Source organism: Enhydra lutris, unplaced genomic scaffold (assembly GCF_002288905.1).
Source record: "Enhydra lutris kenyoni isolate GAN:26980312 unplaced genomic scaffold, ASM228890v2 scaffoldscaffold29, whole genome shotgun sequence".
Classification (NCBI taxonomy): domain Eukaryota; kingdom Metazoa; phylum Chordata; class Mammalia; order Carnivora; family Mustelidae; genus Enhydra; species Enhydra lutris.
In genome coordinates, this window is record NW_019154113.1 from 12,400,653 (window position 1) to 12,415,111 (window position 14,459).

The following is a 14,459-nucleotide window of genomic DNA, read 5'->3' on the forward strand; positions in this document are numbered from 1 at the left end:
TCTGGAGAGGGGGGTTTCTAAAGCGTGTCAGCAGGTCCTCCCCACAGGAACCAAGGGAGGGATAGGCCAAAGGGAATTTGCACACCTGGTCAACATTACTCTTTAGCAACCCAGGAAAATTGCCTACTGCAAGGGTTCGGAGGACTCCTGACCACAGACAACCTCCTCAGTCCTCATCACAGGCCTGTGCTGGGGGCCTCAAAGGACCACTCGCTGGCCGGATAATCCACACAGGGACCCTTGGGTTCTTGGGCAGGGCAGAGCACGCTAAGTCAGGCCTGCGAGGTCTGTGGATAGTGGCGGGCTGTTCTCTGGAGGAGGAGGATGAGGGCCAGGCCCTCAGCTTCTCACAAAGGAGTCTTCTGAAGGTGAATGTGACTCGGGGCAGGTTTTCTCAGTCTCAATGTCTTGGTACTCTGTGCCTAAAAAGGGAGGAGGGAAGAAGAGCCAAGAGGAAAAAGAGATCGGTCTTTTCTGGTTTTCCTACTATTTTTTTTTAAGGCTTATATAATACCATCAGGGCTTTCCAGTAGAATGGACAAGAGCAGAAGTCATGCAAGGAAATACTGGGTTTTGCTCCATGTAACCCCAAGGAGCCAGATTTTAAGCCCAGAGACCTCTGTGAAGGCCATGTCTTTCTGAGAAGCACATTTTTCTAGGTATCTATACCAACACTCTGCTAGAGGTTTCTTCTCTGGGAATGAGTAAGACGTATCCCAGTCATTAACTTGTCCTCATCTTCTGTAAGTCACCAGGGACAGGCCCTGTGTTCTGGGACACCAAGTGTCACTGCAATGCCTGCTGGTGGTGTGGCTGAGTGCCGGAGAGCACCCGCCTGTATCTAATGTCATGCTCTCTCCTCCAGCATCCTGGACACTTTTCTTTCCAGCCACAGGATGCACCACACGCTGCATCAAACAATCTCCTCACTGGGGCAAGGTTTTTGAGCCTATGCCACCCTTCCAAAAGAGATGTTGTGGCTTCATCTAAAAGACATTAAAAACCCAGCTAGTCCCTGGGATGATTTACGAGCTGGGTTAGGTCTCACTGAGCGTGACATGAGGCTCTGCTGTTCAGTGATAGGCACAGTGGAGACCTACAAGTCCCCACTCATTTACTTGTCCTCTTTAGACTCTGACCCGGTGACAGAAAAAGGTGACAACGGGGAAATATCACTCTTTTCCTCAGGATTTTGCAGCTGAGATCTGGCTTATAGGAGGCAGCCCCCGTGTTCAGAGCAATTCAGAGCATCCTTCCTCAACTTCCGTGAGGATCAAGTTCTTGTGGTCTTGGTGGGGGGCGGGTTCTGCTGGAAGCCTGGGGAACTGGGAGCTGGGCAGGATAGGACAGAAACGAGAGTTGGAGCTGGTTCTTGTGTCTAGAATGAGCAAGATAGGGGATGATGAGTGGCCAGGACACTTCTACCGATGTGGCTAAGGTGGAAGAAGGAAGGAGGGGTGTGTTTAAAGGTCTTTGATGTTTAATTACTAAGGTAAAAAAGTTTTTTTTCATTTTCGATTCCTGTGCCCGTAGGCAAAATTTTGCAGAGGTCTCACCTCCGGCTCTTGGCTCATTTCTCTATAAACTACAGATTTCTGTGGGGGGTTTTCCCAAGAGGAGATGCCCTGCTGGCATCGGAGCTTCCTAAGAGGCAGATCTGTGCTCTTGAGTTGGTGATGATGTGGTGTAGTGGAGCACTGGTTCAGGAGTTGGACAGACCTGGCATTGGTTCCTGGTGGCCTTTCTATCTGTGTGACCTTGGGAGCCTTCAGTAAACTAGTTAACTGATCTGTAAAAGTGGAAGAAATTAGACTTACCTTTAACTGCTGTAAAGCTGCTTGGGTGCATTGCCTGGGACCGTGCCTATGACACCTGGCATGTAGGTAGCAGGCTCTTACATGTGAGCCCCCCCCCAACCCCTTCCCCCTTTGAGGTGCTGGACTAACCTATGTCTTGCTTGGGTTCCTTCTGTAATGCAACTTCCTACACTGCGTACTTCCCATTCATCTTCTGACCTTGGATGATAAAACTGAAGTTTTGACAAACCTATCACTGTGATAGCTCTCTTCTATTAAGTTAGCATGAATTTAAGAAAAACATTATTTGGGGGGATTTAATGGCAAGATGTCAACCCACAGAATGTTTAAACCTCCAGAAAATTTACCATTCTATTTGCTTCTAGAAGAAGAACACAATCACTTTGTCTTATGGAAAAATATTCATAATTTTATGCTAAACATCAACTACTAATTGTTGGCCTGAGTCATTAATGCAAAAATAGAAACATCTAGAAAGTCTGTTCCTAAAAGTCTAGTATCTGATAATAGAGTAAGACCTATCCAACCAGTGGCCAACATTGGTATGTCTGAAGGCCCTGGGCCAGAGCCAAAATTCTGGGGTTGATGCTGAGGAACATGGTGGTGCCTGTGGGAGAGGTGTCTGGGGTGTCCCCACTGAAACTGATGACCGGCACTGAGGAATGTGTCTCTGATGTGTCAGAAAATGTATCAGAGGAGTCTCCTGTTTCCTGTTACTGTCGGCTTCTGGTAGGATACCTCATAGAAATTGATCACTGGGCTCTGTGGTTAAGACCCAGAACAACACAGGAAGAAGTCCCCAGAAGGCAGCTGTCGTGGTGTCCTGCTGGTTATATTAAGAGGCATGTGAGAGTGGGTAGGACCCACAGTCCATTTGAGCCCGAGTCCTCCGGAGGAGGCAGTCCCTATGGGTGGAGAGGGATGTCTCACTTCTTGCTCAGTAGGCAGGGGGTACTATAAACCTAAGATCACGGGCTTTGGATCCACACAGACCTGGGTTGGAATCCCAGCTCTGCTTCATGGCCTTGAGCCAATTCTGGAAGCCTTCCCTGCCTCCTTTTCCTCTACTGTACACTGATGCTCATAACAGTTCCTGCCTCACAGGGCTATTGTTGAGATTAAATGAGCTCCTATGTGTAAGAAGCTGGTTCACAGTAAGTGCTCGGTAAATGTTAGGTACTATTATTATTAGTTTTTATTAGTGTTTACCGATTACTCCACCTGGTGTATTAGTGCCAATGTTTCGTGTTGGTGGGAAGGGATGTGAAATACTATTTGGATTTAAACTCATTCCTCTATTTCCTCCCCCATACCCATTTCACCACCTAAGAAAACAGGACAATTACTGAGGCAGAACTATGCAGTATCGGAGCTGAAAGGAGCTGCAGCTCAAAGTCCCCTATAGAGAGAGAGATGAGGTTGCCTCCGTTGTAAACCCTGCCAGTCATGGCTACTTACCTCATTCTTGGAAATGGGATACCTGCCTTAGACTCCTGTGGGCAGTAACGTCAGGGCTGATGGACAGCTGGCTGCAGGCCCCCTCTAGCACATGACCTGGCCCATGCTAGAGCAGTCTCAGCTGCTGGAAACCCACCCTCCCCCCAACATGCGGTGCTACTTCTGAACTCAGCACACTCCTGCCCTTGGCCACTGTCTTTGTAAATAAAGCTTTATTGGGATACAGCTCATGCATTTGTCTATACGTGAGCTGCTCTCCCGCTACAACAGAGTTGAGTGGCTGTGACAGACACCGTGTGCTTCTCAAAGCCTTAAAATGTTTACCACCTAGCCTTTTACAGAAAGTCTGTCCACTTCTTCCGGAGGTCTTCTCAGGAGAGCGGACCTCCTGCCCCATCTTTCTGGCAGACACCCACTGCTCTTTAGTTCTTGGTTCTAGACCATGCCCCACACCCCCTAAACCTTCCTCATTCCCGAATCCAGGAGGCTGAACTTCCCATCACCATGAGTCCGCCCTCCTTGGGCCCAGTCAGAGCTGGGCTCTTAATATTGTTATTCTATTGCTTTTGTGTGTGTTCAGGTCTGTCTGGCTCATGGAACTGTGAGCTCTTGGAGGATGGGATCATGTCTTTTTCATCTTTGTAGCTGGTCCAGAATCTTAATCAAGGAATGAATGAATAAATACATGTTTAGAAACAGTCAAGCTCATACAGTACATCCCCAGATGAAACTAACCCTACAAAGGGAAATCACGCTACCACGTGCCTGATCTCTGAGAAGGAGTTCTGTCCCTGTGTCCAGGGCAGTCACAGACCTCTGAGGTATAGATCTTTGCTTTTTGGAATTTTCCATCTTAGGCCTTTTAGCTGTTGTCCTTTCTGCCATGATGACCAAGCACTCTGATATCCCCTACAAATTTGAGAACAGGGAGGCAAGGGTAGGTGGCTGTGGCCAGGCATGGTAGTTTCCATGTGTTACCCTGGGCAACAGGCCCCCATAAGAGGCATCTGAACAAAAAGTATCTTCTTGCATATTCTACCAGTTGGGGATCCTTCAGTTTTACAGGTTTATTGATGAGCAGCCATAATCCCCTAGGGAGCTGGGTCTGAAGGCTATCATTTAGGACAAGTTGCTCCAAGAGGTTAGGTCCTCGCACTGTTCAGAACTCAACAACGCGGACTGAGTTGGAAGCAATGGTATAACGAACAAGGAGGAAGGGCAGAGGGAGGAAGCGAAGGACGGTAGTTTATGTTCCACACTGATTTTCCAGGCTGGACTTAATTTTCACTAGCACCTTCTCTTGGAAAATGTGGCACCTCTTAAGTATTTGGCCTGGATTCTGACGTAAAGGAAAACACAGCTCATGGCCGAGAGAAGGCTGAGGGAGAGAGCAGCAGCATGAACTCAGCAATCAAGCCCCTACTGTGTGTCTGGAACTTTCTCCTGAAACCATCAAAATGGGCAGAGAAGAACAGCACAAGACAGCGAATCCTGGTTTTCTCCCTTCCTCTAAATCAAACCACACCAAATACACACACAACGCTCGAGGGGAACTCCACCAAGACCGTAAGAGAAGTTTCTCCTGTCCCGCTTCTCCCTCTGCTCGACTGTATGATTTCTCGACACTGACCTTTATTGCTTTAATGCTGCCCAGTACAGTACGGCCCTGGCAGGCCTGACTGGGTGGAGGAGAGATCACCCTTGTGAGGACCTGAACAGCACGCAACAAGAAAACCAGCCTCGCAGGCTCCTGGAAGCCAACAGTGACTTTTCCTCAGTGGGTTTCTCTGTGAGTGTGTGTGTATATACATACACACACGCGTGCGTTTTATTTTCTCCATTTCACATGTTCCTCAGTGAATGGCCTGCTTTCGAAGTGTGGAAGATAATCCATTAGTGACCGGGTTGAACCTGTTTCCTGAGAAAATTCCTCCGGGGTGGTGGGGTGGTCATTTCCAGGGACTGGCTGGGAGCCCCTGTATGGAACAATTCAGCAGGTCACCTCAGAGGACCTCTCTTGCTCCTTCATTAGCCAAGAGGAAAGCCTGCATGCGGTAGTTTTCTGGAGTGGCAGCTTTCCATGGGGGTAAAGGATGGGAAATCTCGCCATGCCTGAGTGAGGGGAAACTCTAGGTCATCCCTGAAGACAGGGAAGTGGATTAAATCAGGGATTTAAATGTAGAGACACCACTTTAAAATGTATAGGCCTAATTAAAAAAAAAAAAAATCTCTAGAGGAAGCTATTGTACTGTAAGGTGGTTGAGAAAGAAATGATTTTTATGGAGAGGCACACTCCTTCCTGTTTGGAAGACATTAACAAGCCTGTCAAAGGATTCCTTAGAAGCTCTGGGCTTCCCCTTATTATTTTGGCTACTAAGTACTACCAGCAAACTCCTTACAGGGGGACTAGGAGAGGAGGCCTCTCTTGCTCCTTCATTAGCTGTGAGGAAAGCCCACATGCTGTGGCCTTCTGGAGTGGCGATGGCCCCAGTGTGCCTTGATGCTTCCCAGCCTTCCTCTGTGAAGTGTGAAGGAGCAGGCCAGGCTGCTGGTCGTCCCTGACAGAGGCCTCCAAACACCCAGATGTCCCAGAGAGACATCTACTTTTACGAAATGTGTTGACTTCATGTGCAGGAATAATATCAGTCAAAAAAGCTTCTTGGTCTACATGTAGGAGTTAAAAACCTCTGTCATAAGTTGCGGCTAAGGGAGGCTTTTTCATCCATCTCTGGGCACGTTTGACTCTTAAGATGGCAGAGGAATTTGGAGCAGGAGAGAGAGAGAAGCTTGGTGTTCACCTTCTAGGTTTATTCTAAGTCCAATGGAGCTCTGGCCAGGAAATCTTTTCATTCAAAATAGCTCTGAAAACCAAACATATGACCGAGAGGCTAGAACTAACGCTGTACGTACAATGGTTCTTTGTAGCACAAAAGGAAAAACCCAACACCAGGCTAGGTTTCCTGTTCTGCAGGAGGAGAAACGTTAAAACTCTAAAAGGTGACACGTCGTGCTTTATGGCCATCTTGCAATGGGGGACTTTAAGTTCAGATCCTGTTGCTGACAAAACTGAGCCCCGGAGGTGTTTTCCTTTTTCATCTCAACATCCCCTTCATCCTAAAATCTCAGGGGGAAAAACAATCCAAAATGCAAACCATTTTCAAAAAAACTTTCTTTTTAAAGCCAACGGCCCCGTGAAAACACGAGGTCAGCGGGGCTCAGCGTGTGTGTACTGAGTTTGGAGAGCTACGCAGAAGGCAGTGACCTATGAGCAACACATTTCAAAACAAAATTCACCCCAGACCTGTACAGAACAGTTTCAAAGCCTTCGGAATGACAGAGCATACATATTTTATGAATTGGTTGGAGAACAATCCCGCCTCTTACTAGTTAACATACTGATGAGTGTTCCCATGTTCACGAACAGGGACGGACTAAAAGTAAACACACAGAAGGGTGGTTCTGGAAGCATCCTGTCCCAGGCAGCTGATCACGGTGGCCCCGCACCAGGACACAAGCTTCTCTTTGAGTCGTCCTTGCTTGGTGAGGATTTCTCTAGTTTCCGACTGTCGCACGAACTGCCCCATTTACAGTGTGTGTGAGAAATTGGGCACAACAGCCGTTCTTCTCCCCACTCTTTTCATTCCTGATTCTTTGGTTGCCCTCCGGGGGAACGGCACATCTGGGTCTCAGGCAAAAAGGCCAACCAACCAACAACCCTTGAGATCTTTCTCAGGGTCATGAGTGGCCTGGACCAAGGTCACCGAGGAAACACAAAAGGAACGTTTACTGGGCCACGTGTGTGTGCGCGTGCGGGCTCTCCCAAAAGCTCTGTTCCCTTACGGGAATGGCCTTAGGAGGCTGATACTGCTGACTCCCAAGAGCTTTTCCCACGATTCCCCTCCCAAACAATGAGGTTTGCCTGCTAGCTGCTGGAGAGTTAGCCACGCCCAAAACACAGACTGAGGTCTCTTCGTTCAAGACCAATCCTAAAAACAGTGACATTTTAATGCATTGGACATGCGGTGCCTTCCACGACCCCGTGGGTCTATTTACTATCACAGACCCCACAAACGGCTTGACAGCTCGTGCTAGGGGATCATCCCTTCTCTTGCCTATCCCCAGAAGCACCGCACCCATCCACACAGCCCACATCTAAGCGTGTCTCCTCCACGAGCTGAAAAGAACGCCTCTCAGAATGTGAAATATGAATATAAAAGGGCTTCCCATGACAGTGATCACTGAATCACGGGGAATAAAGCCAGAAGGCGAATTTGCAATTCATCACATTATCCCTGTTGTCTCAAATATGATTCTTTTAAAGGCAGGCTGCATAGACACTCTTTCTCAAGCATTTTTTTTTTTCCTTCTCGTAGCACATGGTATATTCTTGTTTTTGCAGAATACCCAAATGAGGATAAAACGATAAAAAAAAATTACAATAGATTAATTGCATCCCTTGAATCACATTATATTTTTGGTGCATTAAAAAAAGGAGGAAAGGAAAAACCAACCAGCGTCATAAACTCAGCCTAGAGAACTGTGTTAGTGATTGAAGGGTTAACACGGATTTTAGAAGTGGTTAAAAATAGTATTAGAGGATTATACATACAACAGTTTGAAATTCATATGCATTGCATTTTTTTTTTCTTTAAAAATGGCAAAATGTTTGGCAAATGTAAGCAAATGACTTGGACTGTATGGGTTTCACCGGCTCTGAGCAAAGTCAGTCATAGCCAGGCGAGGCCCACTGCTTCCTGAGGTCACTCTGCGGGGCTGGGGGGGTGCTGCGGTGGGGGGAGATGAGGTGCTGGCCCCCCACACTTGGCTCCCCCCTCGGGCCCTCAGTCTTGAACATGAACATGGAGCTGGTGAGAGGTGCCAATTAGAGACTCCAGCACGGATCACCCATTAGCATCACTGAGAGAACTCTGGGGCCTTGAACCACAGGCAGACTGGGTGAGTCGTCTACACCGTGACCCATATTGCGAGAGTTGGAGGAGGGGGCACCCGCTCCTCCGCCTTGCACGCTCCCCACCCTCGCGTGGAGGGGGCAAGTGGCACGGGGTGTGTGTCCCTAGTGCTTATCCTGGCAATGTTGCCAACTTGTGATGTGTAGTAGACTTTTAAAAAAATTTGTTTTGTATGTGTATGTATGTCCAGAAACGTCCGTCCTCCAAGCTGGCCACCACGGTTCCCTGAATTTAGCAGTGCCTGTTGCTTACAGCTGTTGGCATGAAACAGCACGAGGTGCCTTCAAAGAGTAGACTCTGGGCCCCAGCAGGTTTGGACGTCAGACACACGATCCCACGCTCTCCTTATTCCGAATTCTGTCTGGCTCTGATTTTAAAAGGACAAAGGTCGTGTTGTGTGTGTTTGTGTGTGTGTGTGTGTCTCTGTACGGAGTTGGTTTTTTTGGTTTTTTTTTTTTTTTTACTTTTTTTTTTTTCCTAGGAAAAATGACCCTTGGATTACTAATACAGAGTTCAACCTCCTTCCATCACTATAAAACGGACTCCATGTTTTCACACCACTCATGATCTTCAAGGTTATAGATAAATTTTGTCCTATGGGTCTGGCTTGCGGGCACAGGGTCCCTCCCCAGATTGTCTAGGGTCAGAGTAGAGGCAAAGAACTCACTGGTGCTCAGCCCGCCCTCGTGGTTTTTGATGTAGCGTTTATAGTTTTTCCGCAGGCACTGCCACGTGGTCGTGTAGAGGACGAAGGCGGACGACTTCAGCACGATGGCGATGCTGACGTACAGGTATCTGTAGGCCACGTTGTCATACAGGACACAGGCGCCTTGCTCCCCGCAGAACGTGCTCCAGAACAGGCAGGTGGAGTCGATGCCGGCCCCGAAGATGAGGGGAGGGGGGATGAAGCCTGCGAGAGGGGGAAGGACACGTCAGGCTCGTCGGGCTCTGCAGGCTGGTCTCCCCGCTGTCCGCACGCAGGCACCGCGCTTTCCCCCTACAGGAACCCCCCTGCCCCCTAGGGGGCTCCAGGGCATGGGCTGGGAAGACTTGAGTCTGAACCCCAGCTCGGCCTTCACCTGTGCACGGTCTTGAAGCCCCCCGGGCCTCTGTTTTCACATCTGCAAAATGGGGATCCTATCACTCCTGCTGAGATTGCTTGAAAGATTGACCAAAGGAACCCCCAGAAAGCCTTTAGAAGGGTGCCTGGAACACACTAGACAAAAGGAACGGTGGCTGCTACTATTTTGAGAAGCAAAAGCCAGTCTTCCCGGAAGGGACCGTTCCTGGTGTGGAAGCAGTGCATCCTCCTAGACAGAAACGGAAGCAGGGACTGTACTCGGCGTATCGTGTTCTGGGGTGGCCCTTCTAAGGTTGTGTGAGTAGAGGGAGCCAGGACCAGAAGGGATCCAAAGTGGAACATGAGTACGCTTTACCTAGTGATATACACACACACACACACACACACACATGTCCTCGTATGTTATGCGTGCATACGTGTGTACGCATGTATCATTTAAGATGAAAAATGCCTGCATGCTAACAATTTCCCGTCCTCTTGACGTTCCCACTGCATTGAATCCTTTCATTCTGAGCTGGAAACTGGTTTTAAAACCTTCACTAGAAAACATTCCAAGCGCTTTCAACCAGTGATCAAAAGTGGCAGAGGGGTAAAAACTAGTCTCCTTCATTCACGTCTGTGTGTCTTGCCCTTGTCTAAACTCAAAGGTGATCTGTCCTGGCTGCCCATTTAAAAGCATCCAAGGCGTTCCATCCTAGAAGAATTAAATTGGAATGTTTGGTGTGTGGCCGGGTCATCAGGTTTGGGGAAACAACCCCTGGTCGGGGGAGGGGGAGCATTTCATCTGCACTATGGGAAATCAATGGAGGGTTCATTAATACAAATTAACTGCCTCACAAAAAAAGGATCCCTAAGGCCAGAACGTGGTGCCAATCATATCCAGGGAGAGACCTCAAAAGCAGAACGGGATCACTGGATGCAGGTGGCAACAGATCCGAGATCCCAGCGCTGGGGTGGCCTGCGATCCGGAGAGTTCTTTCCGGGCCCAGCCCTGGAGGGTCAGAGTTCCCACATTTTATCAAGGAAGGTCACCTCTGAGAATCTGATGCGATGAGATGCATTTTGCTGGACTAAGGATCTAGATCAACCCGCAAAATGACACTCATGTTTCAGGTGGTTCGTGGACCCCTGAAGTCCATTCACAGTCACCAGAATTAGAACACCCGTGTTATATAGGCTGTGTCCCTCCCTTCTGAGGGGCCCTCCAAGGGCAGCCAGGGAGGGAAAAAGCACTTTCTTGGTTCTAACAACAGGCCTGGAATGGATGTGGGGGAACTGCACTGCCTCATCAGTGCTGATGAGGGGGGGCAGAGCTCCCGGGTCCCCAGGCACCTCAGCCCTTAGTCCAGCCTTACCCCTGCCCAGCTCTGCCCCTTGTGAGCCTGGAGAGAAACCCCAGAAAAGGAATTTAAGCTGTTCCCTCTTTTCAGCTTGTAGGTCAGCTTGGGTCCACTGGAAGTAAAGTCCTCATCCCAGGGTTCTCTGCCCCAAAGTGTCTGAGGCTTTCCTCTCCAACCACTGGGCATTCTCCCAGTCCCTCCCACAAATGCCCTTCATTTAACTGAACATGAGCTCACTGGACTGTCCTAATGACCACACAAGAGAAACTAAGTCACATTCCACATTATGTAGGTAAAGAAATGGAGATATGGAGCCAATGAAAACTGATCAGGGAAAATGGGACAGATCTGGCTGTTCCTATGGCCTGGGGATCGTTTGAACCCATTCACCGATTTCTCTGGGTTTTAGGAGTTGGTGATAGCCCCCAAGTGCTCCTCCCTCCTCTTTCTTCTCTCTTGAGGTCACTTGGTCCTAGCTTGCCCATCACCGGGCGAGGAGTTGCTAAGACGGACAGCAGCTGACAACAGCTCTGCCTTGGGAAGGGACTGACAGCACAGGGATGCCTTGCGCACCCCGCCCCCCACCCCCCCCCACCCCGACTCCTGCCACCGCCCCCAATGCAAAGGGGCTGGAAGAGTTGCAGGCAAACCCACACTGGGCAAATCAGGTCCTATTTTCAGCACATGGGAGGAAATTTGCAATATAAAGAAGTCATTCTTTAATACTTGCTCCGACCAAAATAGCCCTCTAAAATGCCACTATGTAACTCCTTCACATATCCGTATCTGTGCGAGGGTTTTAAAAATATTGTGTTATCGTTAAAGTAGGGCATCCTTCTTTGTGCTAGCCGTGTCAACTTTATCCTGCCTACTGTCAAGCCCCATTACCAGATGACGCAGCCCTGGAAGGAGTCAGAAAAAGCCTTCAAACAGAAATTAGAAAGCTAAGTGCCTAAAAAGTTTTTCGTATTTTGGAGAGCCTTTGTGAGAGACAAGAAGGAACTTTAACTTGAGTCGAAAGCCTTGAGGCGAGTCGCTTCATCTCTTGGTGGTTCAGTTTCTTGATCTTTAAAATGGAGCTCATATCGCCTGCTAGGACAGGGTCAAGGTGAGCACCCGTACAAATTCGTGTTGTGCACAGGTCCGGTCCTCCCACGTGGCCAGAGCTCCTGTTATCTGATTCAAGCTATACGATCCGGGGTAACTATTTAAACTCTGGGTTTCATACTTTAAGTATAACCTTTATGAGGTTCCTTTTAGATCTCTGAAAAAAAAAAATACTGGCTTTTCTACCCAATTCACCTTCTCCTTTATAGTGACTTAAAATTCTTCCCCAGGGGCACCTGGGTGGCTCAGTAGGTTAAGACTCTGCCTTCAGCTCAGGTCATGATCTCAGGGTCCTGGGATCGAGCCCCGCATCAGGTTTTCTGCTCCGCGGGGAGCCTGCTTCCCCCTCCTTCCCTCTGCCTACTTGTGATCTCTGTCAAATAAATAAAATCTAAAAAAAAATAATTCTTTCCCAAAGGGGAGCTCTGGCTATCAGGTGTGCTGAGGGTACCAGCGAGGAAGAACTAACTGCATCTTAGCGGTTATCCCAGCACTCACCTGATTAGTCCCACGAGGGAGTCCCACCTATGGCTAATTCTCACATGCGGCCACTCATCATTTTGTTTATCACTCAGGTGGGCCAAATAAACGCTTGGGCCGTCCCTGCCAGCTACGACCTCCCCAGACGCCAACGGGAGACTCCTTTACAATGGCAGAAGTTACTGAAAGGAAACCTCATTAAAATGGAGTAGGGAGGACAGAAGGGGGAAGCCATACAACAGAACTGACCATTACAGACCCCAGCAGGGAAAGACGTACGTTGCATCTCCTACAAGAAATGGACTACCCGGAAACTCAGCCAGTGAGAACCTGTTCTCCATCACCCTGAACTCTTGCTCTTTTTCTCCAATGAACTTTCACTCAGGACCCTCCCGAGGTCCTCTTCCTCCTCCAGAAAGTTAACCTCCTCTCCTCTGTCTACGGCAGGACTCGCCTATGGTTTTGCGGTAGCTTACATGCCCCGAATTGCAATTCTGTTATTCTCAAATAAACACTCCCCCCCCTTTTTTTTTTCTGGTAAAATAATGGGCTTTTACTTTTAACATCCACATTATTTTAGTGATCAGAGTGGGATCCAGGTAAGACCTACAACAGCTCTGTGAGCAAACCGGTGCTGGTTTGGTCCAGAGCCAAGCGAGCTGCTTTCCTGCTGAGCTTAGCCTTTGCAGGTAGGTAAGTTTTCTCCTGGATTTCAAGCTCTGCTCTGTGTTTGGAGCTCTCCAGTCTTTATTCGGGATCTGTTTTAAGGCTTTCTTCTTTCTGAGAGTACTCATTTTGGCCTTTGGTAGGATTCCTTTTGGAATCAGGTCATTCCTGTTGAAAAACGGTGTTTAGGACATTTTTGTTTCTCTAGAGAATACATCTCTAAGAAACAGGGTCCCAGCCCTCAAAATGCTTTAGGGGAGTGCCCTCCCCGAGACCCCAACTGGTTTTATGTTTAAGAACGGCTGACCCCCTTCATGCATATTTCTAACGAAATGGGCCAACTTAACCAAAAGTCACTGGAACTTGATGGAAACTTCCATCTTCCTAAATCGACTCTTCTCAAAATGGATTGGGCAGGCCTGGCTGTAAAATTATCAACTGAAGGGGAAGCCTGTCTTGACTGGTATTTTGAAAATTCCAAATGTTATCAGGAACCTGAAATTTATATTAGCTAAGACAAAGAAAAAAGGGCGGCTGAGGCCACTCTTCCCCTTCCCTGTTCTCTTTGTCTCAAGATGGAGGGCAGCCCCCTGGCTCAGGTCCAACCTCTGACGCCATTTTCCTCTAACTGCTCTGCATCTCCTCTACCCTGCCCCACGTTAATCCTTTCTCTCCACTTCCCTTTCCCTCTGAAGGAACTTCTCCCTCCTCTCCCAGACGTCTTTAAAGTTAAGTCTTGGAGCATCCAAATAAGCCCCACATTTCTTTTTTTTTTTTTTTTAAAGATTTTTATTTATTTGACAGAGAGAGATCACAAGTAGACAGGCAGGCAGAGAGAGGGAGGGAAGCAGGCTCCCTGCTGAGCAGAGAGCCCGATGCGGGACTCGATCCCAGGAACCTGAGATCATGACCTGAGCCGAAGGCAGCGGCTTAACCCACTGAGCCACCCAGGTGCCCAAGCCCCACATTTCTTATGTTCCCTGGAATAAAGCCAAATTGTGAGCCATCCTTAAAGACTTTCCCAAAGTGACTGAGGAGCCCCATTATGTTTGCTCAAGAACTTAACAGAGTTATTCCCATTTACTAACCTGGTTTCTCGGATTTATTAGTCCACAGGCTTGTCAGTGAGGGTCTGGCCAAGCAATGGATGAAACTAGCCCAATGGGAATAGCCTGAAGGGGATTTAGAGAAAACAGACCCCTAACTTTTGGCAGGATGCTAGAACACTCTCTGGAAAGCTTCCCCTAGCAATTACAGTAGCTTTTCCTAAGCCTGTTGATTGGAACAAAATTCAGGTTTGCACACAAAAGCCTGTTGAACTTGTTCATGACTATTATAATCAACTCCAAATTGTTTTTTAAAAAACATTCTGGTCTTCCTTTAAATGTAGAATCCAGCCTGGGAGCACTGAACTCAATTCATTGTTTGTTACTGTTCTGTACACGGTATTTTCTTTCTTTTCATTATTTTTTTTGAGAGCGAGCGAGAATCTGAAGATTCTCCCTACTCAGCACGGAGCCCGACACAGGGCTCAATCTCC

At 48.2% G+C, this 14,459-nt stretch overlaps 1 protein-coding gene across 2 annotated transcripts in view; it reads right to left on the reverse strand.

The window, feature by feature from the left end:
• Window positions 1-339: 339 nt before the first annotated feature.
• LOC111152569 (solute carrier organic anion transporter family member 3A1) overlaps window positions 340-14,459 on the reverse strand; it is a 300,984-nt gene continuing 286,864 nt past the window's right edge. Inside the window, exons 10-11 of one of the 2 annotated variants that reach the window (XM_022511052.1) lie at window positions 8,913-9,155; window positions 340-422 (exon numbers count right to left, since the gene is read on the reverse strand). In XM_022511052.1, coding sequence (XP_022366760.1) covers window positions 340-422; window positions 8,913-9,155 — 326 coding nt within the window. Of the gene's footprint in view, window positions 423-8,775; window positions 9,156-14,459 lie in introns of those variants that run through there. The other variant, XM_022511051.1, reaches the window with a different exon arrangement.